Here is a 22591-nt window from a genome sequence, read left to right as displayed (position 1 = left end):
GGTATTTTGGGCGGGGTTTAAGCTCTGGGCGTGTGACAGGAAACGTCGGTTTCAGGTATTTCAGCGTTCCCCTCGTCTTCCACATAAGGAAACTTTAATTCACTTGTAGAAAAAAAAACAAAAAAAAACAACAATATTCGGTTTTATTGTACTTCCAAGCACTTTTGAAAGGAGAACGAAGGAAGAAAAGCTTTACCTGTGTGCCGTGGGATTCCAGCTGAGTTGAAGATGAATGGTGCCAGATATGACATTGACGTAAGTTGGTCTCACCTGACGTGACTAATGTGTTTGTTGTTGTATTCGTTGACGCTAGTTTCGTCAAGAGTTTGTGTTTTTAAGTTCTTCTCAGGAACAGCTCTTCGACACAACAGCCTGCTTCCAGTTTATGCTGTTATTCTGTTTCCTATAGAATCTTCACATTTATGTCTAAACCTAATTTCAGACACTCTTTTCCTGCAAGCATTTTTCTTTGAACAGCCATGTTTCCATCTTTGCAAGGACAGGTGTGTGTGTGTGTGTGTTGGTGTGTGTTGTAGCCAAAGACTAAAGTTGATAGTTTTAAAATGGATGTCAGCGTTACTCATTAAGTGAGAGGTTAGGAAAGTTTTCTTATAAGATCATCTTATGCTGAGAAGTGTGATTGAATCTTGTATTATGTTTTTGTGCAATCTCATGCCATATCGTGAGCTCTTGTCATGTGTGTTAGCCCTCAAAGTATTTGTTGAGGATGACTCTCAGCTACTACCAGGCCAAATTTTAAATTGACCTCTGCAAAGCAGACTGAGTTTGAGCATGTTTGTGTTAACTTGGCTGAATGTTGAATAGCTCTGTTTGCCACCTTGAATCGGGGGAACTCTGAAAGTTAATCATTTGTAAATGTACTCCCAATGACGACTGCCTGAAAGTGTCATTGAAATCCGCCCAGTGATTCATGAGATGTTTTGCTAACAGACAGAGTTGACTTCATTAATTCACGGTAAAGTTTTAAAAACAGACTTCGTGCAGTCATTTAGTGCAACTATATATAAAATCCCTGTTAAGGCCCGACCATCGGCATTGTAAATTCCAGGTTTATTCCCGCAAATTTCTGTTTGTCCCCATGGAAGGATAGCAACTTTGAAAATTCCCGGAGTTTTGCAACCCTACCCTAGACTAATTTTTATGGTTTGTGTATCAATGAAGTTTGCTTTTAGCTTTTCTTTAAAAAAAAAAAAACAAACCAAACCTGCCTTTAAGATTCCCTGCTACAAACAAGCAATGAAGTGTTTTAAACTTGGGGGAGAAAAAACTGTTGTCCCCATAGGTGGAGTTCAGTTCACTCTTTCCTAGAAGCCCAAATGTGCTTCTTGGAAACTCTGGCCCCATTGAGTGTCAGATTTCCTTTGTGCTTCCAGGTAACAGTGTGGTGTGGTTTAGTCACTGCTGCAGAGTCAGATTATAAAGTTGTAACCAGTGTATCAATAAGAGAAGCAAACCTTTTTAAATCCGTGGAGAGGAACGTGACGAAGGTTTGATCAGCGCTGCTCAAGTCCGTGCAGCTGGCGGCCTTTATTTGTCACGTTAAAAGTGTTGGAGCCTGAGTTGTTTGGATCTTGGTAAATGTATACCTGAAACACCTGGGGTGAAACATTACCAAGGTCCAGAGTTTTCACTCAGGACAGCTACAGTTCAGGAGGGAGAGCGGCCCCCTGCTGATCACAAAGGGTGTTGGTTCGATTCAGCCACGCTGAAACGTCTCCTGGGCAACAAATTAAACTCCAAGCTGCCCTTAGCTCTCCAAATCTGAATGTGGCTTGTAGCGTAAAAGCACTTTGAGTAGTCAAGGAGAAAAGCGGCACAAATGCAGTTCAGTTTTCACTTACTTAACCTTCTGCTGTTTTTTTTTTGGAAGGCATGTACAAGCTTTTAAAAAGTTTTTTTTTGGTTTGTTTTTCAGTGTCAAAAATTCTAACCCTGTTTTTTTACTTTTTTAGATTTCTTAAGTAGTGCTTTATTGTTGGAGCTCAATTCTGTGCCTTCTACCTTACCAAAACAGGGACCTTGTACTTAATCCTTTCCGAAAACCTTTCTGAAAACATTCGTTGTACCTTATTCAGATGGCGAAATAAATAACCTTTTAATTCCGCAAGTTACTGAGATGTGGAAACGTGAAATCAGGGTTTATGTGGCTTTGAAATTAGTTTGCATCTGGACAGTAGCTGAATTAAAACACACTGATTCATCATGTGCTTATCGCTGATGGCCGTTGCTGATCCACTTTGAGATAAAACATGTTTTTCTCATTGAAAAAGACAAAACACTAAACCCAAAATGAATAGCCAAAATAAGTCACGTATTAAAGTGCTATGCCATGCTTTTAGTACCTCATCTGGAAGCGGAAACAGGTGGATATTTTTGCAGAAGTGGCTCCTAAGAAAGTATTGTTTTTTTTCACTTTGTAAATAATTAATTTCTCACAAGATGGTGAGGTCAGGTTTTGATAGTGGGAGTGAATATACTGTGATTAATGTAGTGTAACGGCTCTCTGTGTGGTGACTCAGCAGAGCTGTCTGTAAATAATTCTTCAGGCCTGGCCTGTGCCACAATGCCTGTATTTCAATCCATTTTTGTAAATTAGTCATGTGGGCAACGAGCAACTCAGGTGAAATGAGTGTGGTTTGATGGCAACATCTCTTATCCTTGACAAAACTGTAGGCTTAAAGCGATAGTTCAGATCTTTTTACCGTGGGGTACTCTGGAAAGGTTAGGAACACTTAATATCTTATCTGTTGTAGATATAGTAGCTCTTTGAAGGACCTCAGCTTTGGTGTAACTCTGGCCAGATTGATGAGCTAATGAGCAGGACCAAAGCCAGAGTTTTCTGAAATTTTATAGCAGTTCATGCAAACATGATGTTAAAAACTTTTGTCTTTTTCCATTTTGCATTACATGGTTATTTACATAGAATTCTATAGCTATATATAAATGCAAATGGTGGCATCAGCAGCTAGCTGTAGCACTTATGCAGCCTGGGGACACTTTCAGCAGGAATATCATAATTTGTCTGTTGAAATACTTGTACAATGCAAAATTGGCAGTAGCGTAAAACCTACAAAATAGAGTTCATGTGAACTGATATGAAACTTTGAAACGGCTGTGATCCACTTTGGCCTAGGCTTTGCTAAGACTAGCTGTTAGCCTGTCAATACGTTCAGAATTAAACTTTATTTCTCCAAACTAAGGTTGTTCAGAGCTATCTGGTAAGACAGGTAAGATTTTAATTGTTCATATTCTTTCTACAAAGTCCATCTTCAAAAGATCTAAATTGTCTCTTTAAACTCTGTAAGTCCATTCAATTATGATTCAGAAGGCTGTGAGGCGGTTATAAAATGATTGTCAATGCGTTTAGATTATCTTGAAACTTAAATGATCATCTAAAAATCACAGGCTGCTGACCAACAGTTAGCACAGATGCTAACTTAGCATTAAAAACTCCATAGAAAAGCTAATGCGATTATTGTGTTTCTCATGTTACATAGTCGTGGCTAAATACAGTCATGTTATGACAACTTCAATTATTATTTACACGTATGTTCTTCAGAGTTCAGCAAAGAAAATACAAAGAAAGGTGTGAAAACACATTTTTACTGCAACATGTTTCAACTACAGGAAACCTTGGCCACTTTACTCAGACAACTGGCACCACCACCACCCTGCTGACTCTTTATGTGGCAGCACATGTTAACAATAACAAAACGGATTTCTGACATTTGAAAATTGATTCAGAATCTTCCATCTTCACAGCGTAATTAAAAAATAGATTTTATTTTCCACCTCTTGTTAGATGTGAAGATGCGTTTACGTGTTCTTGAGAATTCTGTATACATGTGCAAAAGGGTTTCTTTTAGCAGTCTGTACCACCTTTGTGGCTCTCGAGGAAGCTGTGTAAATTTAATTGAATAACACTGAAAAAAATGTTTGCGTCACCTTCAGTTGAGATTTGGACCTTGGTTGTAAAATATAAAAAAAGGTGATTCTATAGAATTAAAGTCAAACAATAAGGCTGATGTCATGCCACCTTGTAGTTCCTTAAATGACTACTTTCACAACACTGTATGACTGCATTCTTATGTGATCGGCTCTTACAAGAGTCAGTGTCATGCAGCTGTGTTTTTAGCTGAGGTGAAAAATGTTGTTCTGCTGCACTTATTGTGAACACATAATGCCTGGCAAAACATGTCTTGTTCATGTTGAAATAAGACTTAAAAACATCAGTCAGTGGTTGAGTTACCACAGCTTTAAAGTGGGTTAGGATCTACTTAAACAGTCTGATTTCTCCTGGCAGATAAAGGACTAGTGAGAGTAATTAGATTGGTGAAGCTCAGTATTCTTACTTGTAGAAATTGAGACGGTATGTCAGCATGGTACAAGTTGGAGAGTATCTTAAAAAGACAACTTTAGGTATGAGTTCTAAGGACTCTAAGTTTTCTCTGGAAGGCAGCAGGGCTTCCCTTAGAGATAAGGTGAGAAGTTCTGTTGTCCTGGAGGGACTTGGAGTAGAGCCGCTGCTCCTCCACATTGAGAGGAGCCAGTTGAGGTGGTTCAGGCATCTGATAAGGTGGAGAGTGTCCTGGGAATGCCTTGGAATTCTCTTGAAAGAGGTGGCTGTGGAGGGAGATGTCTGGTCTTCCCTGCTTAAGCTGCTGCCCCCCGTGATTCAACTCCCGGACAAGTGGCAGATAATAGATGGATATAGATTGATGCGTGGTTCTAAGGACTCTCTAAGAGTTATAGGAACTGGAGAGTTCCCAAAAACAAATGACATGTTTTTGGACTACAGGGGATCAGTTCAGTCCTTGGAACCATTTGAGGTAATTTGCTTATTTTTTTGTTTTCACACTGCTTGTATTGTGGCTGTTCATACTCCCTCTATCTACATTCAACGGGTCATTTTTTAAGCTCCTGCTTCAGAGTAGGGGCTTTCTTAGCTCAATAAAAACTCTTGAGTGATGTGATTGGCCCATACATAAACGTACAGCATTTGGCAGAGAAAACTGCACGCTCCTCCAGCATCTGCACTAATAAAACTGCATTCACATAGCTACTATTTGTCACCATTGTCTGCTGTGATGTGTACTTTTTATAAAGGTGTGCAGCACAAAGTGGACTGATATGTTGCCGTCTTGGCTCTTATAATTCCTAAACGTTTGTAGCTCTCTTTTCAAACTTCGTTTTTAAAACTTTGCCCACAACATGACGTGGCTCCACCTATGCAGTCCTTTATTGTTATTGTCGTGGGTGAATGTTGACGGGTCCACGCTGATCATTGGTCAAGTGTTGCTCAATCGCAGGGTTCTCCTGGCGGCACAAAAGCAAACACGCAGGTCCTTAAACCTGTTCTGAAGTGAGACTAACAGCCTTTATAAGTCTCAGAAAGTACTTTTAACTATCTGGTCTGTAAACAACTTTTAGGCCTTTCCATATAAGGTGAAAATCCTGGAATTTGCAGCACAGGTGTGAAAACTGAGATAACAGCTAGAGATTGTTGTGTAAAAACTGTGGTAAATAAATGGGCTTAATAAATCTCTAGTTTCACTGTTGATCCATTCAGCTGCTTCGTTAACTTTTCAGGAAGCTACACCTTAACTTTTTTTTCTTTTTTGTTTTTAAGGTTTCAGTGTGGCACCTGTATGTCCAAACAGGTGCTGCATAGTTGTGCTTTTTCAAAAAATCACTGTACCATTGGTTTCCTCCCCCAAGCTAGAAAAGCTCTTGGTGTGAAATCGATATTAGAGAGTCTGAGGTCATGAAATAACAAATGTGGAGGGTATTAAAAAAACAAAAAAAACAGAGTGTTAAGTTGTTTCACAATAGTGGGTCTGACACACCTAAGTCACAAAGTTGTTGCTTATTTTTTAAAAATGTCGTTATTCATGAAGGAAAATAAGTTTCAAACTTGAACGCTGTTTAAATGTTACACATTTTAAAGGGTGGAAAAGGCTCAGACATTTGTTGTCTGGAGTTTGTTTATCATTTAATTCAGTAAAAAAAACAACAACACAGAAACAGGAAAATGCCAGCATGAGCATTTCTGCATACTTCTATCGGTTGATAGAAGTATGCAGAAATTTCACAGAAACTCACAACAACTTACTGCTTGAGGGTTGGCTGCTGCCCCCCCCCCCCTCCCTTTTTTTTTAAAAAACCACACCTAACAGCAGTGTTCCTGCTTGTCAGACCGGTTAGACCATGCCGATGATTCGTGGTAACTCACTGCAGGGTTACAAGTGTTTTTTTTAACGTTATTAGTTTTGTTTCAGTTTATGTCTGGGTGTTGTCACTTAAAGACAAATAACTAATTATGAATATTTGGGAGAAAAGTCTTATAGCTCAAAAATGTGATGGCATTGAAGAATGGGTTATGATGACGAGAGTGTAATGGTATTATTAGGTTGTGATCAGGGTGATTGATAGAGTAGAACCTTGGGGCACTTGCTGACCCCTTATCTAATGATTTCCCTCATTCTGGCCCATGATTGCTGTTACAGATTCCAATTAGAGAGCATGTGTGGAAGCCCGAGCGGGGCAGGAATAGGCCTTAATTGCCATGAGTTATCATCTAGACTCGTGTAATTGAGCCCCCATCTTAAGGGGCAGCACATCTGACAAATTGATTTAATACCAAAGTGATTCTCCATCCCTAATGGCACTCGGGCTTCTTCACTCATGGGCCACAGGCACTGAATTCATTGTGTGTTGATTACTAACCAGGCGAAACCCTTTCTCTCAGTCCACCCACTTAAGAAGGCTCAACAACGAGCACACAAACCACACCGACTCGCACTTTCTTAAAGTGCCATGCCTGTGTGTTCTACTATCTGATCTTTTGGGTTTCATGCTGTGTATCTGAGTGCGTATATAACATGTAACAATGATATGCGAGTGCAGTGGGCCCGCCACTATTGCTGAGCAGGTTGTTGCAAACAAGCATCCTGCCTGAACCTGCCCTTCCTGGAAAGACAAACAAGGTGTGTCCATCACAACCACTGATTTTATGGAGTAAAATGGTCTTCTTCGATTACATGAAGGTGTGGGTTTTTTGTTGTTGTTTTGTTTTAAAGCAGACTCTTCATAGTCTACTTGTGTAAGTTTTAGCAACGTTTTAAATGTATTTAAGGCCCTGCAAGGCACAGTAACATATGAGGGCAGTGTGCTCACACAGTGTTTTTTTTTTTAAAGTCATTTATGGAGAAAAATTCAATCCAAATTTCTCAAAACATCCTATAAATGCTCAGTTAGGACATTAGCTAGATAAGTTACAACTTGTGACTGTTCTCCCATTCAAAAAAATACATTTATACTGAAATTTTTTTAAATACATTTTTCAACTCTACGTCTCAAACAGTGAGGCTTACATGATTTTTCTGAATTCAGGAGACATGAACTTGTTTTATGAGTAAAGACTGGGTCTAAAGTGATGAACACACATCCACAGTCCTTTAATTAATGAATAAAAATTAATGGTCTGATGTGAATATTTCAGTTTTATTTTTTTAGTATAGTGTTCCATTTCACAACTTGTCACCTCGAGGCATTTGTCAAGAAAAATAAACGGGTCCAATTCCTATTTTGTTGAATATAATATAGAAAACAATGTTGTTGTTTTTTTAATATATATATATTTCCTACCTGTAACCTTGATGTAGGAAACCAAGGAAAACAGGTCCTAGAAATATCTGAAGACATAGTTGTCAAACGTTTTAATGACAAATGAGAATCACTTTTTGACTCAGGGTATTTTTATACCTGGGCACCGTGGAGGAGGAGTGCTGGTATGGGATGCCATCATTACGATGGCTAGATTTTTATGTCGAAGATTGGCTAAAAACTTTTAAACCACCTGCCAGTTTTTATGTGTTGGGGGTGATTTCTGTAGGGAGAGTAAATGTATGTAAAATTCAGAGTCAGGAAAGAGAACTCTTGTGATTTGAAAGGCTCTAATTCCTGCTTTTAATGTAAGTTGTCTTTTCACTCGTGAAGAATCTGACAAACATCAATAGCTTATTAAGAAAGACAGTTAGAAATGGAGACAGAGTAAATAATTGGCCGAAATTGACTACATTTTAAAAACTGTCACTTGGCCATACCTTTGCATACTTTATCAAATACCAAGTACGAAAATGAAGATGCTACAACCAGCTTACTATAGTCCATAATTTAGTGTTTTGTAAGCAAAGATTCTCTTTTATATACCATTTCTAAGTGTACAAGTTCTTCTGAGGGTTGTTAAATATACATTTATTTAAGTTACAAAATTATTGCTATATATATTTTTTTAAGAAAGTTACACATTGACGGTCATCTACATTTACAGCATGGCAGACTTGCTGTTTATTCTGTGCTCTCTTTTTTTTCCCCCCTTCTACAACAGGGCCAGAATGTTCGACATGAGCGAGTCACATTCCTAACCAGCAAGGAGAAGGTCCCGGGGAAGAAAAAAACCATAGTCCTAATTGGTGTTTTTGTGACGCTTTTCATCCTTGCAGCTCTTGCAGCGTTCCTCATCTGGTTTTTTGTCTGTAAGTATTGACAAATTTTATTCAAGTTTATCATATGAAGCAGACTGGTGCAGAGCACTTTTAAGATCTTTGGGTAAATTAAACATGACGACAATAACCTCACGCTGGACAGTCTACGACAGTGGACTCCAACCCTGGTCCTGGAGGGCCACTATCCTGCATGTTTTACTTGTTCCTCTGCTCCAACACACCTGATCAATGGGAATCAATGGGTGATTATCAGGCTTCTGCAGAACAAGAAGAGGTCATTTAACCACTGAAACAGGTGTGTTGGAGCAGGGAAACAAGTAACACATGCAGGATAGTGGTCCTCGAGGACCAGGATTGGAGACCACTGGTCTACGACATCCAGAGATATTCTAGATATGAAGTGAAATTCATGTGTTTGCATTGCTGCCATCACTTACTGTCGAAACAGCCATAACATCATAGACTGTAAAGTGGATCATTTACACTTGCTGTGAAGGCAGAGCTCTTTGATATAAAAGTGTAAGAGTGGCGTGTTTGGACTTTAATTTCCCATTAGCGTTGGCCTGTTTGACAGCTCTGACAGTCTGCTTTTAATAATGCAAAGGAGAAAAATGTCATGAGCCATGACACAGTTTTCTTGTCATTTACACACACGCGGCGCCTGTTAAAAAGGCCTTTGAGGTCTCAATAAACACCATCTTGATTGAAGTGGCTGTTTTAATTGCCGAGAGAGGCAAACTGTCTTCACAGTGTGAGGCTATGCTGTACAGCCGGGGACGTGCTTCGAGGACTGCTCAGAAGTTTCCTCTTTCATCAGAGGCAAGCATCTTGCGGTGTTTTGTCAATCGAACAGTTGACTTCTCATGCATCTTTTTCATCCAAGTTAAAGATGGTGATTATGAAAGCACCCTCAGTAAGCAGCGCATCCCAGCGGAACGGTTGTTCAGTGGCCACATGAAGCTGGTTGCTGTGTCGTATGACCAAAAGCTGGAGGACACCGACAGCCAGGAGTTCCGGGACTTCGCAGAAAAATTGGAGGCTGATGTAAGTACAAAAGCCCCGCAAAATAATAGCCTTTTCTATTTTTGTTCTCGCATATACATTGTTCCTGCTAACTATTTTCAACAGAGGACACTCGGTTCTCCCCTCTTGCTGAGGATAAGCTGTGAATTCTGTTCACAAGTGCTTTTTAAATGTCCCTCCCAGTGCACACAAACTGCTTTAGGCACATCTGAGTGGGTGGAAGAATAAAACCTTGCGCATTCCCTAAGTAATTCCCTCCAAAATACTGGAGGCAGAGGAGATGTTTGTAGCACCACTTAGGAGCATGTTGGTAACAAAACGCCCTCACTCAAACACTTCCAACGCAGTATAAAATATCACAGATTAGTGAGGCCGTAGAGCGGGGGAATTGAAGACGAAATTGTGGGAAGATGACTTGATAATTGGGAGAAAGCTTTTTGATCTACAAAGTTTGCATTTGTACGCAGCATCTAAAAAACTAATACAGACTATTATGGACTGTTCTTAACATGAGAGGCAGAACACGTGGAGCTTGGCGTCAAGTCAACAGTAGATAGAAAAAGTAACTAGTTTTTTGCCTTAAATAATTGCCCCTTGAGTTTACTTTGCACTTTATCACCACCTGTTAGTGAAGTTCAAAAACTTTCTCATCTGGCTGGGTTTGTATTTCATGTTTCTGGCTCGAAGGATCCAAACAGACTCTAAAGTTTATTAATAAATCATCATTCAAATCTTCGGTTTGCTGGAAATGTTTCTTCTCATTGTGATGTTTCTTTGATACAGTTTCTTTTTTTCCCCCACCCCCCTCACAGTGTATTTACTGATCTTGTAAAATAAGCTGAAACCCAGGTTTTCTGTTGCAGATTTTTGCATAGAATAGAATAACTCGAGCTCCAGGAGCACAAGGATACACCACAGTACACAACAAGAAGTAATAAAAGTACTGAAATGAACACACAATAAATATCTATTAAACAAGCAAAAATACAAATTGCATTCATATGCACTTGAAGGAATGCTCTGCATGTGTAATTGCCCATGCAGATCAGTGATTGGTTTGTAAATAATTCAATTTGCAAGGAGCTGGAGCATCTAGAAAAGGTACCGGAGGGCATCAGTGGTGGATTTGTATGAGGCTGGGTGGTCACATTGTGCAACTGGCTGGCACATGTGATGTACAGTTCTCCCAATGTTGAAACCATTGGATAATCTAAGGACACCCACATGTGTTGTGAAGGTTCTGTTTTTTCAAGACAGACCACACCAAGGGAGGATCACCAGACTGTGTGCTAAGCAGCTCTTTACAAACGCCTCGTGACATCCTGCTCTGTACGGGTTTGCCACCCTGTGCCGAAGCTGCCATTACCAGCAGAGACTGCTGAGTTTGGAGTGGTGCTTGGTCTGATGAATCTCAGTTTTGTGTCACCATAAGCTGACCATTGTGTGCACATGTGACATCACCGAGGTGAGAGGATAAACCTGCCGGTGTCGTGGAGAGACTCAGACACCTGGCATCATGGTGTGAGGAGCCATAGGGTATGACCTCAGGTCACCTCTGGCAGTGATTTGGTGGAGCCTGATGTCACAATGCTCCGTCAGTGACATCCTGAGACAGCACCCTGGTTCAGTCTCAGTTCCCCGATCATTCCCCAGTCGAGCATGTATGGACTCAACGAGGGTGTCAACTCCAGTCCATTGCTGATCTGCTGGATCTCGAGGGCCAGTTACATCAGCTGTGGGTTGACTCACAGCAGGACAAGATGTGAGGACTGTGTAACTCTGTTCTGCACCAAATCACCACTTCTGTCCCATTCCAGTGGGGTGTCCCACTCTACTAACATGGAACATGCAGTGTGTTGTCTGTCAACTCTTCTTATCCATTTGATCTGATATTGTAATCATTGTAATACAGTCACATGACCTTTCAGCATGTGCAGTGTGATTTCCACCCATTCCACCTGGGTGCTTAACTTCTGTCGACAGTGAGTGCATGTTGTTTGAACACAGGTCCTGTTCAATAATACGCTTTTTATTTTTCTTTACACAGCTGGGAGAGTACTACAAGACAGACCCTCTTCTCTCACAACATTACAGTAAATCTGTTGTCACTGCCTTCAGGTATTTATAAGATCTAAAAATCCACTTTTTGATTTATATAAATCTATACCAAAACATTAGCTGCAATTTTGATGAAGAGGTATTTTATTTATATATAAAAATAAAAGGTTAAGAATTTCCTATAATAAAATGTTTTCTTTCAGAGATATAGTAACTCACAATGTTTTTGTCTTCATCTAGTCGCACAGTACTTTTTTTTTTAAAAATGTAAACAAACTTTGGATGGCAGATTTGGCAGAATTTCAATCTTTAGGTTTATTCAATTTGACTTCTACACATTGACCTTCTACATGTTGAAGCTTGTTAGTGAACAGTTTTCTGTCGTTTCCCCCTTATTTTATTTGTTTATTATTTTTTTTTCATCTCTGATTACACCAGTGAAGGTGTGATAGCCTATTACTGGTCCCAGTTCAACATTCCAGTCAGTGAACTGGAGCTTGTGCCGGAGTTCTCAGAGGAGCGCGTGTTGGAAGCACTGGAGAACGGCATCAGGGAGTCGGTCACCAGGATGGACCTCCAAAACGTCAAGGTTTCTGAAATTACTGCTTCGCGTAAGTACCCCCTGTATCTACAGTCACAATAACGGAGAGACAGATAGATAAAATTAAATGTTAGCTACGTCTGGCTTCAATATATCATATCTAGCAATAAGGAAAGAGAGCATATTACAAAAATAAAGCTAAATAAGGTCATTACCATGTCCTGTAAGCATTGCTTTGCTGCTTGCCTTGTATCCACATCATAGTGGCTTGCTGTGAGTTGTGCTGATAAGATGATAACAGATAAGCCAGACCTCTCAGCTTGTGCAGCATCTGAGATTGCACATTTTATGCTGTTTGGATCCTCTAATGATATTAGCCAGGCCCTGGTCCTGCCTTGAGACAGCCATTTTTCTTCCTTCTGTCTTCTCAGCATTCACGTTGCATTTGTCGACGCGCTGGCCGTCAGCCAAGGGCTGGCCATGTGACTCAGTGGTTTTGGTCCTCTTTAAAATGATTTCTGCGGGTATGATTTGATGTTGCTGTCCCAGATAGTTAGACAGAGATGTACGAGTTGCTGCTGTAGGGCAAGGTGAGATGGAGTAGAAAGAGTTACACGCCGTCACCGGTTCCCTTAACCGCAGGGAAATGGGACAGAAAATGTGCAACCCAAATATTTTAGGCTCATACATCAATTTCGATCAGCCTCCCGACTCTGGTGACCCCTTCTTACCTTTCCTCCTGTTTCCCTGTCACCCCCGCCCCACGTCTCTGTCTCCAGTCACAGATTCTCGTATGGCCAGGAGCCCCCGTGCTGGTGAGTACAATATGTCTCATTTCAATCACTCGCTGCTGTAATTTTCCAGCTGGCTAGATGCTCACCCTCCTGCCAGTCTGTAACAAATGACTGTCCTGTCCTGTAATGTACAGGTGCTGGTCATGTCAGAGATTGTGATCTGTGAATTGGGGAGATAACTTGGTCGCTGTGCTGACACTTTTCTTTGATGCAATGTTTTTTTTTTTTAGCCTTATGATAAAAATAAATCACATTAAATTGTCATAGTAGCTGAACTTTTCTGAAGTAAATGGAAGAACCTGTGATAATTTTTTTTTGATAGCTATAAAAAAAAAAAAAAAGGTTTGTTCAAGCGATCTTGTTCTCTTTCTCAGAGGACTGCTTCCACCGCCTGGAAGCTGCTGAGGGAGAACAAACACAAACGTTTGCATCCCCGGGGTATCCTGAACGCTACCCGTCCCAGTCTCGGTGTCAGTGGCAAATCCGGGCCTCAGAGGAGAACGCCATCTTTGTCAGTTTCACAGTTTTCGACATTGAAGATGACTGCTCCAACGACTTTGTCTCCATCTTTGACTCCTTGAGTCCAGACGATTCTCAGACCATTACAGAGTAAGTCGGTTTGGGAAGCGTGTTCATGGTAAACGGGAAAGAATGATTCTTTCATTATGTTTAATCTTAAAGTAATAGTTCAGTTTTTTTATACTGGGGTACTGAGCAAATAATGTTTTACCTGTTGTCGTTAGCTGTTTGATCAACCTCAGTTTGGAGAGAGAGGATTTATTTCTGACTGCACTGATGAGCTAAGGGCTAGTCCAAGCAAGCTGAAGACCAGTAGGTTGCTGCAAATGATGTTTTATAAACCTTTACTGTCCCGTTAGTTTTGAATTAGATGGTTATTTTAACAAAAATAATACATTCTTGCAAGAATTGCTGCATGCTTCTCCGGAAGTGCTACAGCTAGCTGTTGCTGTCACTAAGTGTGGTTTCAAATAACCATAAATGTTTTTTTATGAAAAGTAAGCAAGTCAATTTGGTCAGAATTAAACTCTATTTCTCTCCAAACTGAGGTAATTCAAAGAACTATCTACAATAGTTAAGATATTAACTGTTCATAAAAAGGTTATTAGGTTGGCTCTCTACAGAACCCCACTTCAAAGATCTGAACTATCACCTTGACGTGCTGTTCAGAGTTTTAAATTCTGTTATTCAGCAGCGGGATTCTGTTCAGCATTCACTGCACTTCTGCCCACGAGAGAAATGTCAATGAAAGAGGATTTCCCTCATTCTGCTTTAGTGCCTCAAATTGTGGCAGAAATTACATCCCCATTTTGTTTTAAACATTCAGAGCAAGTTTCGTTTGATGGACTTCAACCAACATTTGTCTCATTAATTTTGCCTGGTAGATCAGAGAGAGAGAGAGAGAGAGAGAGAGAGAGACAGAACCTCCAGGATTCACTTTATGTTTGACTGAAACATTGCAGAGGGATCTTGCACTAAAAGCTGTTTTTATGTGGGAGGAACATGTTTCACTTCATTCCTTTCTCTAGATTTGTGATTACAACCTTATTTATTTATTTATTGCCTCTGAAGCCTTTTGCGCTGTGTCTTCCTTTTATTGTCAGCTTTTGAGACCTCAGTGAGATTGAGTTGACTCGAAAAGACCTCTCCTTTCAAATGTGGTAAAGGTGCCAGCTGGAATTGGACTACACCACTGTGTGTAATTGCATTTTGTCTGTGGGGGAGTTTTTTTTTGTTTGTTTGTTTTTCTTTTTTTAATGACTCTACGGGCTTTTGAATGCAACATCATTTATAGCTCTGGGCAATTTGAAACTCAAAAACCAATGCCAAACAAATATGTTACAACCTGATGCATAAAATGTTTCTAAAGCTATTGAGCAATCAGCTTTATTCAAGGTGACACAAGGTTTATGAGCGGCACAATATCGTACTCCATAATGACATTATCCGACTGGGGGTAGATGTATTACTGCTCTTGCATCATTGTTCCCACCTTCATAGCTCCGCCGCCAGCATTGATAGAAACTTTTTTGTTGTTGTTAATGTAACTAATATTTAACTTTAGAAATTCCACTTAAGCACTTTCTCCTAAGTGCTGGCACCTCTCTCCATTATTTATTGCTTTTCTCCGCTGAGTGTTTATTCATTGATTTTTCTCTAAAATCATTTTTCCTTCCTGTTTACGTTCATTTGCTGTTTTTTTTGTTTTTTTTAACCGCCTAACTAAAGAGAAATACATCTGTATAAAAGATGTCAAACATTTAGCAAATTCTTCCTGGGATTGCTCGTTGAAACTCATTAGGGACCCATTTATTTCTGATTTTTTAAAATTGATGATGTGTTTACCAGCTTGCTTGACTGCTCATTCTTGTCCCCCCCCGCCCAGACAATGTGGTCAAAGGCCTCCCTCCAACCCCCTGATGGTGATGTCATCTGGTAACATCCTGCTGGTTACCTTTATTGCTGACACTGATGTCCAGAAGCCAGGCTTTAGTGCTGAATATAGAGCCATCCCTAAGACTGAAGGTAAATTAGTATTCATTCACAGTACTTGACACCCAGGTTTCATCAGAATTCTGTAGGAGTTCTGTAACTTGTTTGAATGATTTGAGTTTTCTTTGCGCTTCATCCTATTTGATATATGTTATGCATGAATGTTTTTGTTTTTTTTAAATGATCCATTTTAGTTCGGAAGTGTGGCGGTGACCTCTCTGGCAAAAATGGAACCTTCATGTCACCTCTTCACCCCATTTTCTATCCGCCTGCTGTGGACTGCAAGTGGAAAATTCAGGTTTGCGACACTTTTCCTGCCTCACTTCTCTGATTTACCCCACCACTTTCCCCTCGCTCCACCATCCTTAGCCTGCTATGAGAGGAGTGCTGAGACAGCACTGTCGGAGCCAAGCTGTTCAGTACCTCTTCTATCTTCATCTGTCAGACTGCTGCTGCAGCTCAGAGCTGCAGTGCTCTGTGTGCGAGTTGTTTGTGTGTTGTATGTGCGCAAGTGGATGCACCTGCATGTGCACACGCGTAACCACCGTTGACATGTTGAAGCTCGTATGTTCGCCTTTGCACGTGACAGGTGCTTGTGTGTACAGGACATGCTTGGTTAAAAAGGACTATTATTAATATGTCACTGGTTCTTCTGTGCTGTAGGTCCCTGCAGGGCAAAAGGTCCAGGTGAAGTTCAACATGTTCCGCATGAAAGAGCCGGGGGTGGACATCAATAGGTGTCACAAAGACTACGTGGAAATTATGGGAACCAAGTGAGACTTCATTTATTCCTCTGTAAATGTTCTTCAGTGGCAGGCGGGACATGAAACAAAGTACAACACATAAAACTGTGGACCTGGGGAAGAGAGGACCTGTGCTTATGTTCTCAAAAAAGTTACATTGAAATATTTAATTAAAATAACTAAAAGAACATAAACTAAAAAAAAAAGCTCTTGAAATGAAAGTTCTGTTTTGTTTTTTTTTTGTTTTTTTTGGAAGAAGCATGGGTCAAGGAGAATCCCTATTGATTTCACGGTCAGGGGTCAAAGGTCAAAGTCACAGGTGACCCCTTTGTGAAAACCTTGCCCGTTCTCCAACTAGACACACGTATTCAGGTTTGTTGTTTGAGGGAGTTCATGCTTTGGACTGACAGGCATCATATGTACTGTTGGCACTACTCTGGTATTTTTGATGGATGCAACAATTAAAAACAAAAGAAAATAACCCAGTTATGCCTACGAATAAGGACATTAACAGATATTTCTTTCAAGAATGTTTCGATTCAGATGTTTTCACAGAACGCGCACGATTAAGACCCTGTCCACTCTGCTCTGGATATTTTTAAAAATGGATACGTTTTACTACATTAGCAATTCCCGTCCACTCACAAACTGAGTTTTTGGTGAGGAGACAAAATTATTTCTTTAAAAAAAAGCTTTTGAAGCTCTGTGGGTGGGGCCTAAATCTGCCTGATTATGCACAAACCAGTCGAGTATCGGGCACTTTCACAAAACACTTCAAGCTGGGACTTCGATGCTTTCCGTCTGCTTCAGTGGGATTTCTGAATGGACCAAGGCAGCTTGGGTGGTTGAAGCCAACCCACTGCTGATTTGCCTTTGCGCTACTAAGTGAGGTAGTAACAGACCCGCAACGGTCGACATGTTAAATGACGTGCCAGCTTTGTGGCTCAGTCATGTGACATAGCTGACAGACTGTCTGCACCACCACCCACCCACGGGGTTTAAAAGCCTAAACAACAACAAACGGATTAATTACCGAGGAGAAGACGGATGGTGTTGCACAGCAACTTTGCATTTAGTAAAAAAAAAAACTCACTCACACACATTAACCTTAAAGAGCATCACTAAACTGGGTTAATTCTGAAAATAGTATGAGTGAGATGTCCGTCGCACATTTAACGTGTAGTGCTCCATGAGCCGAGTTTCTCTCCACACCGTTTGTGGTTCTGCAAAGCTCGCTTCATTTCTGAAAACTCTCCTCTCAGCAGGACGCGGCCAGATCGATTAGTGATTTATGAACGGTCAGAGGCAGCTTAAAGACGGACTGGTCTTTGCGGCCATTTCGTAAAAACTGACTTGCGAAAGTGCCTGTCTGAAAAAATAAGCTAAGTAATGTGAAAACGTTTCAGTTCAGGTTTTCTTCACAAGCAGCTCACAGCTACAACCACAAAGGAAGGAACGACTCGGTCGTTACACGAGCATGCAAAAAAATCCAGTTTGGGGACAGCAAAGTTCAGAACAAATGCATAAAATGGCACCAGCTGAAATTTCTTTAGCGTCAAATATTTCACATCATTTTAGTTTGTCTCAGCAAGCATTGCGTTATCTTGTTAAATAACAATTTATATGTGTTAAAGAAAAATTCCAGCTTTGATCAGTAAGCATGACAGATTTGTTCTCAACAGGTATAAGTCAATTTCCTCTTTTCTGTACTTATCTTTTTTTCCTTTTTTTATGTGTTTGGTTTACCATTTGGCTCCTTATCCTGACCGCCTTCTGCTCACAGCAACGACAACAACAAAAACCTCCTGAAAACTGCTTGGGTTAAAACTAGTTTCTTTCGTGTCCCAGGTATTGTGGAGAACGCACCAACTTGGTCATGATCAGTGAGTCGAATGTCCTGGAAGTGGTCTTCCACTCTGATGAGTCCTTCACAGACAAAGGCTTCAGTGCAGAGTACATCGCCTACGACCCTAAAAACCGTGAGTTTTTTTTTTTCTCCTCTCACCCAAACATACACAGCAGTTTGTAAGACGGATGAAACGCTCCAACATGACAGTGACTCTGTCGTTATAGCGCACAGGAGGGGTGCAACTGTGTCAGAAACAGTCAAACAGAGCAGTTTGATGATACAGGCTGAGAAGCTGCGGCAGTGAAGCTCACAAGTTCCACTAATCAGCAGAGAGCTTGTTTATTCAACCTGCTTTTATTTGAGCTGTCAGACAGGAGGATGCTGCTTTTAATACCTTCTGCTTTGAATGTTCTCCCCATGTTTGACCAAAAATTGGTTTATAATTGCAGTGATGTGAACAAACTGTCACCCCCGCTTGTACTAAATTTGTCTTTTATTAATTGATCTTTTTTTTCTCTTACGTGAGCAGCTTGCCCAGAGAAGTTTGCCTGTAACAACGGCATGTGCATCTCCAAATCACTCCAGTGCGACGGCTGGAACGACTGCGGCGACATGAGCGACGAAGCAAACTGCAGTAAGTGGACCCAAACACGTTCATCCGCCCCAGAACTGATCTCTACGTTTTCAATCATTTCTTTGGGGGAATGATTTTCCATTTTTTTTGGGGGGGGAAAGATAAAAAGTACTCCTATTTGTGTTTTTGCTGAGAGTTTGATAAGAAGACTGATACCACTCTCATATCATTCTGCTAAATGTTGCCAGCAGTCGGTTAGCTTAGCTCAGCAAAAAGGCTGGAAGCGGAGGGGGGATGGGAGGATGGGGGGGACACTTAGCCTGCATCTGTCCTGAGATAACAAAATCTGAGGAGCATAAAAATGACAAGCTGTGGTTTTTATGAGCATGATCATATCTTATCCACTATTCAGTGTGAGGTTACTAGACTCTTGGAAATCATTCTGTGCTAATGGCCAAGAAATGGTGCAGCAACTTACTAAAACGTGTCTTTTTAACCCCCCCTACCCCTCCATACACTTATTAAATTAACCACTCAGAGGACATTATGTAGTGAGCTCTGGTTGTTTATAAGATGTTGATGTTTTGCAAAATATGCAGATTTTAACTGTCTGGACTGTAACTACTGTCTGATGCTGCTGATCCAGTGATTTAAGTTGGAAAGCACTTATTTGTACAGGTTGCTTATTTGTGTGTGTGTTTTTTTTTTTTCAGAGTGTGATAAGGATCAGTTTTCTTGTGATAATGGTTTGTGCAAACCAAAGCTCTGGGTGTGTGATCGAGTCAACGACTGTGGAGACGGGAGCGACGAGAAACAATGCAGTAAGTGTTCCCATCACATGGAAATCTGATTTAGGCAAACGGAGCCTATTCCTTGTAATTGGGCTTTTTTGTTGTTTTGTTTTGAAGTCTGGTCTGTGGTAAACAACTCTTTGAATGGCCTCAAATTAAAAAATGCTTTTAGACTGACGAGCTAACTGCTAGTCTGAGCGAGGCCAAGAACAAAATTTACCATTTTTAGCAAATTTTACTTTATCTTAGATTGCTGTCAGTTTTCCATTACATGATTATTCCAGCAAAGTTATTACAAAAACAGGAGGGAGAGAGACCGACTGATTAACCAACCAACCAATTTTGCACAGTTTTTTTTCTTTAAAAAAATAAAAATGATGATGAGTCATGTGTCTGTAGAAGTGATCAATTACCAAGCAAGAAAATGAAGATGCAGCAGCAGCTGCTACATCCAGTCTACTCACAATGAACTTTTTTTTAAAGTGAGAATCTTCCTTTATATAAGTTAAGCATTTATTATAATTATTGTATGTTTTTCTTCAAAAAAAAAACAAAAAAACAGCCAGAAGCGCTACATCTGTGCTGGAAGTGCTACAGCTAGTTGCTGCTGCTAACCGCATTTGCAAATAAACAGAATATGAGTTGGTTTAAGACGGCAAAAATCCACTTTAATCTTGGCCTTGCTTGGACTAGCCATTGGCTTGCCAGTCCAGTCCGAAGTAAGATTGTGTGTGTGTGTGTGTGTATATATATATATATATATATATATATATATATATATATATATAATAAATCAATGTGTCTTTTCGGCTGCAGGTTGTGAGCCAAATGAGTGGCGCTGTGGGAGTGGTGCTTGTCTGCCTAAAGATGTTATCTGCGACAAAAAGAAGGACTGTGCAGATGGAAGTGATGAGGCCTCTTGTAAAACCTGTAAGTGGTAATGCTTATTTCCAGCCAGTCTGTGCCTGCTTGAAAATCTTCTGATTTTTAATGTTTTTTTAAAACTTAAATCATGTTACACAGACCATTAAGTAATTTCCAGCACAGCAAAGTTGTAGGTTTAACAAAGATGTTCTACTCGAGAGTTCAGCTCAGCTCAAAGTATTTTTCTTTTTGCACAGTTTTTTTTTTCTTTTTTTGGCCACCTTGTTTCATGTTCTTCTCCTCTCCTCTCTTACTCTTCATCAGTTCCCCCCTGATTCAGTCTCCCAGTCACAGACGCACACAGAGGGCACGAATGCATTTCCTTTTGATTTTCACTTCTATGAATAAAGAGGGATATTAGACCTTAATCCCAATCAATACGCCCAATCAATGCAATCTGCTCCTCAATCACTGTGCATTGTGCATTCAAGCCTCACTTTGAAGCCTCGCTGATTGCACAGTATTTTACTGGTTAAATGTGTGTTTTCACTTTGAAACCTGTCTTCCACACCCCGCACCCGCGCCACCTCCACCTCCACAGCCCCGGATATGTGCTTGGACTTCAGCTTCAAGTGTGCAAATGGTGAATGTGTCAACAAGGTGAACGCCGAATGCGACCATGTCGACGACTGCTCCGACAAATCAGACGAGGCCAGCTGTGGTGAGAAATTTATTCATCTTTTTTTTGTTGTTGTTTTTGCAATGACAAGATTCACCTGTTTTTGTTTTTTTTTAAAAAGTAGCTGAAAGTGGACTTAATCTTGTCAGTCATTCAAACTCGATTATAGAAGTGAAGTTGAGCCACACGCCTGTTAGGGGGTGGGGGAAAAAAAAAGCCCAAAGGCCTTTGCTGTTTATTTATTTCATGCTTCTTTGAAGGCTGCTCTTGCCATGTCTGAAAATTTTTTTTTTTCTTCCTTCATTTAAGCCTCCGGGCGTGTCTGTATTTCATTTTCTTCTATTTTTTTTTTTTTATTATTATTATTTGTCAATATGCCAATGTGTCTTATTAGGATTCCAAAGCCTCGCAGCCAATATTTGTGTCATGAGCACCTCAGGAAAAGTTGCTCTCATTTTCCGATTTGTTTCTCTGATCGGTCTTACTTTGCATTTTTCACTCTAGCGTCCCCCCCACCCCACCCTCTCTTTAAAAACGCGTTCTCTGCTGAATTACAGCCTGCGGCACCAGGCCCTACAAGCTGAATCGCATTGTGGGAGGGGAGAATGCTGAACACGGGGAGTGGCCCTGGCAGGTCAGCCTTCACTACAAGACATCTGGACACGTCTGCGGCGCCTCGATCCTCTCTGAGCGCTGGCTCCTTTCGGCCTCCCACTGCTTTAAAGTCCCTCGGTCCCCTGAGTAAGTTCCATATGACTTGACAGACATGTGCAAAACAAACAACCAAAAAAAGAGACTATTCTGAATGAAATAAAATATTCTCAGAAAACTGTTACTGTTTCTAAAGGTTTTGTTCCACAAATTGTGAACGGTTCAGCCTCTTGTCTGTGTTCATTTGTGAGTCCTGCTGGTGGTGCTCTAAACACACTGTTCAGCCTGAGCTACTTTTGTCAGGATTTAAATCAGCGACTCATTCAGAGATGCTGGTGATAAATGCTTGTTCCTAAAAAATCTGTAAATATGTTTTAATCACATGTCATGGTTAATTCAAGAGTTCTTTTTGTTGAACTGATAAGACTAAAACCTTATACGGACATGTCAGATCATTTTTCTTAGGTTATGAGTGGCTGCAAACTGTTATCTTTCTTGTCATAGACGTTTTTTCAGTGACCTCAGTTTGGAGAAATTGAGTTTAAGTTTGACCGTGCTGATGAGCTAACGGCTAGTCAGAGCGGGACCAAGACCAAACAACTCTAACCTCTAAGTTGCTCACTGTGGTTCATGCAAACCAGTGGCGGCTGGTGGAGTTTTCTCCAGTGGGGGCTATAAATTCAAAATAGACATATACCAAAGGTTTTGGTATATGTCTATTATGTGATACCTTAGTATATGTTTTGGACCAAGACGTATACTAAGGTATCACACCAGTGTATTTACATGAATTAAAACAACAAAAGCAACATTATAATGTACAAATAAATGCACAAGTGCTTCCTGAACACACCAATACTTACAAAGATGGAGGTCTCCCAAGGCACAAGCCTGTAGGACGTTTAGCGTTTATAAGACCTGTTCCCCCCCTTATTTTTCAAAACTTTACCGGAGAAAATACGTCAAAGCTTGTTTTATGGTAAGA

The 22591-nt window shown here is 40.5% G+C and overlaps 1 protein-coding gene across 1 annotated transcript in view; it reads left to right on the top strand.

The window, feature by feature from the left end:
* The window catches only part of zmp:0000001114 (suppressor of tumorigenicity 14 protein homolog), a 27615-nt gene continuing 5024 nt past the window's right edge, over window positions 1-22591 (top strand). Inside the window, exons 1-17 of the mRNA XM_017426526.2 lie at window positions 1-55; window positions 160-255; window positions 8411-8558; window positions 9412-9572; window positions 11599-11669; window positions 12048-12220; window positions 12930-12965; window positions 13319-13553; window positions 15349-15488; window positions 15650-15753; window positions 16119-16228; window positions 18047-18177; window positions 18577-18681; window positions 19335-19442; window positions 20229-20342; window positions 20878-20997; window positions 21513-21696. Of these exons, the coding sequence (XP_017282015.1) occupies window positions 229-255; window positions 8411-8558; window positions 9412-9572; window positions 11599-11669; window positions 12048-12220; window positions 12930-12965; window positions 13319-13553; window positions 15349-15488; window positions 15650-15753; window positions 16119-16228; window positions 18047-18177; window positions 18577-18681; window positions 19335-19442; window positions 20229-20342; window positions 20878-20997; window positions 21513-21696 (1967 nt within the window). The 5' untranslated portion in view covers window positions 1-55; window positions 160-228. The remainder of the gene's footprint in view (window positions 56-159; window positions 256-8410; window positions 8559-9411; window positions 9573-11598; window positions 11670-12047; window positions 12221-12929; window positions 12966-13318; window positions 13554-15348; window positions 15489-15649; window positions 15754-16118; window positions 16229-18046; window positions 18178-18576; window positions 18682-19334; window positions 19443-20228; window positions 20343-20877; window positions 20998-21512; window positions 21697-22591) is intronic.

This window comes from Kryptolebias marmoratus, linkage group LG16 (assembly GCF_001649575.2).
Source record: "Kryptolebias marmoratus isolate JLee-2015 linkage group LG16, ASM164957v2, whole genome shotgun sequence".
Taxonomy (NCBI): Eukaryota; Metazoa; Chordata; class Actinopteri; order Cyprinodontiformes; family Rivulidae; genus Kryptolebias; species Kryptolebias marmoratus.
The sequence above is the reverse complement of the archived record's forward strand: the minus strand, read 5'-3'. Positions and strand labels throughout refer to the sequence as shown.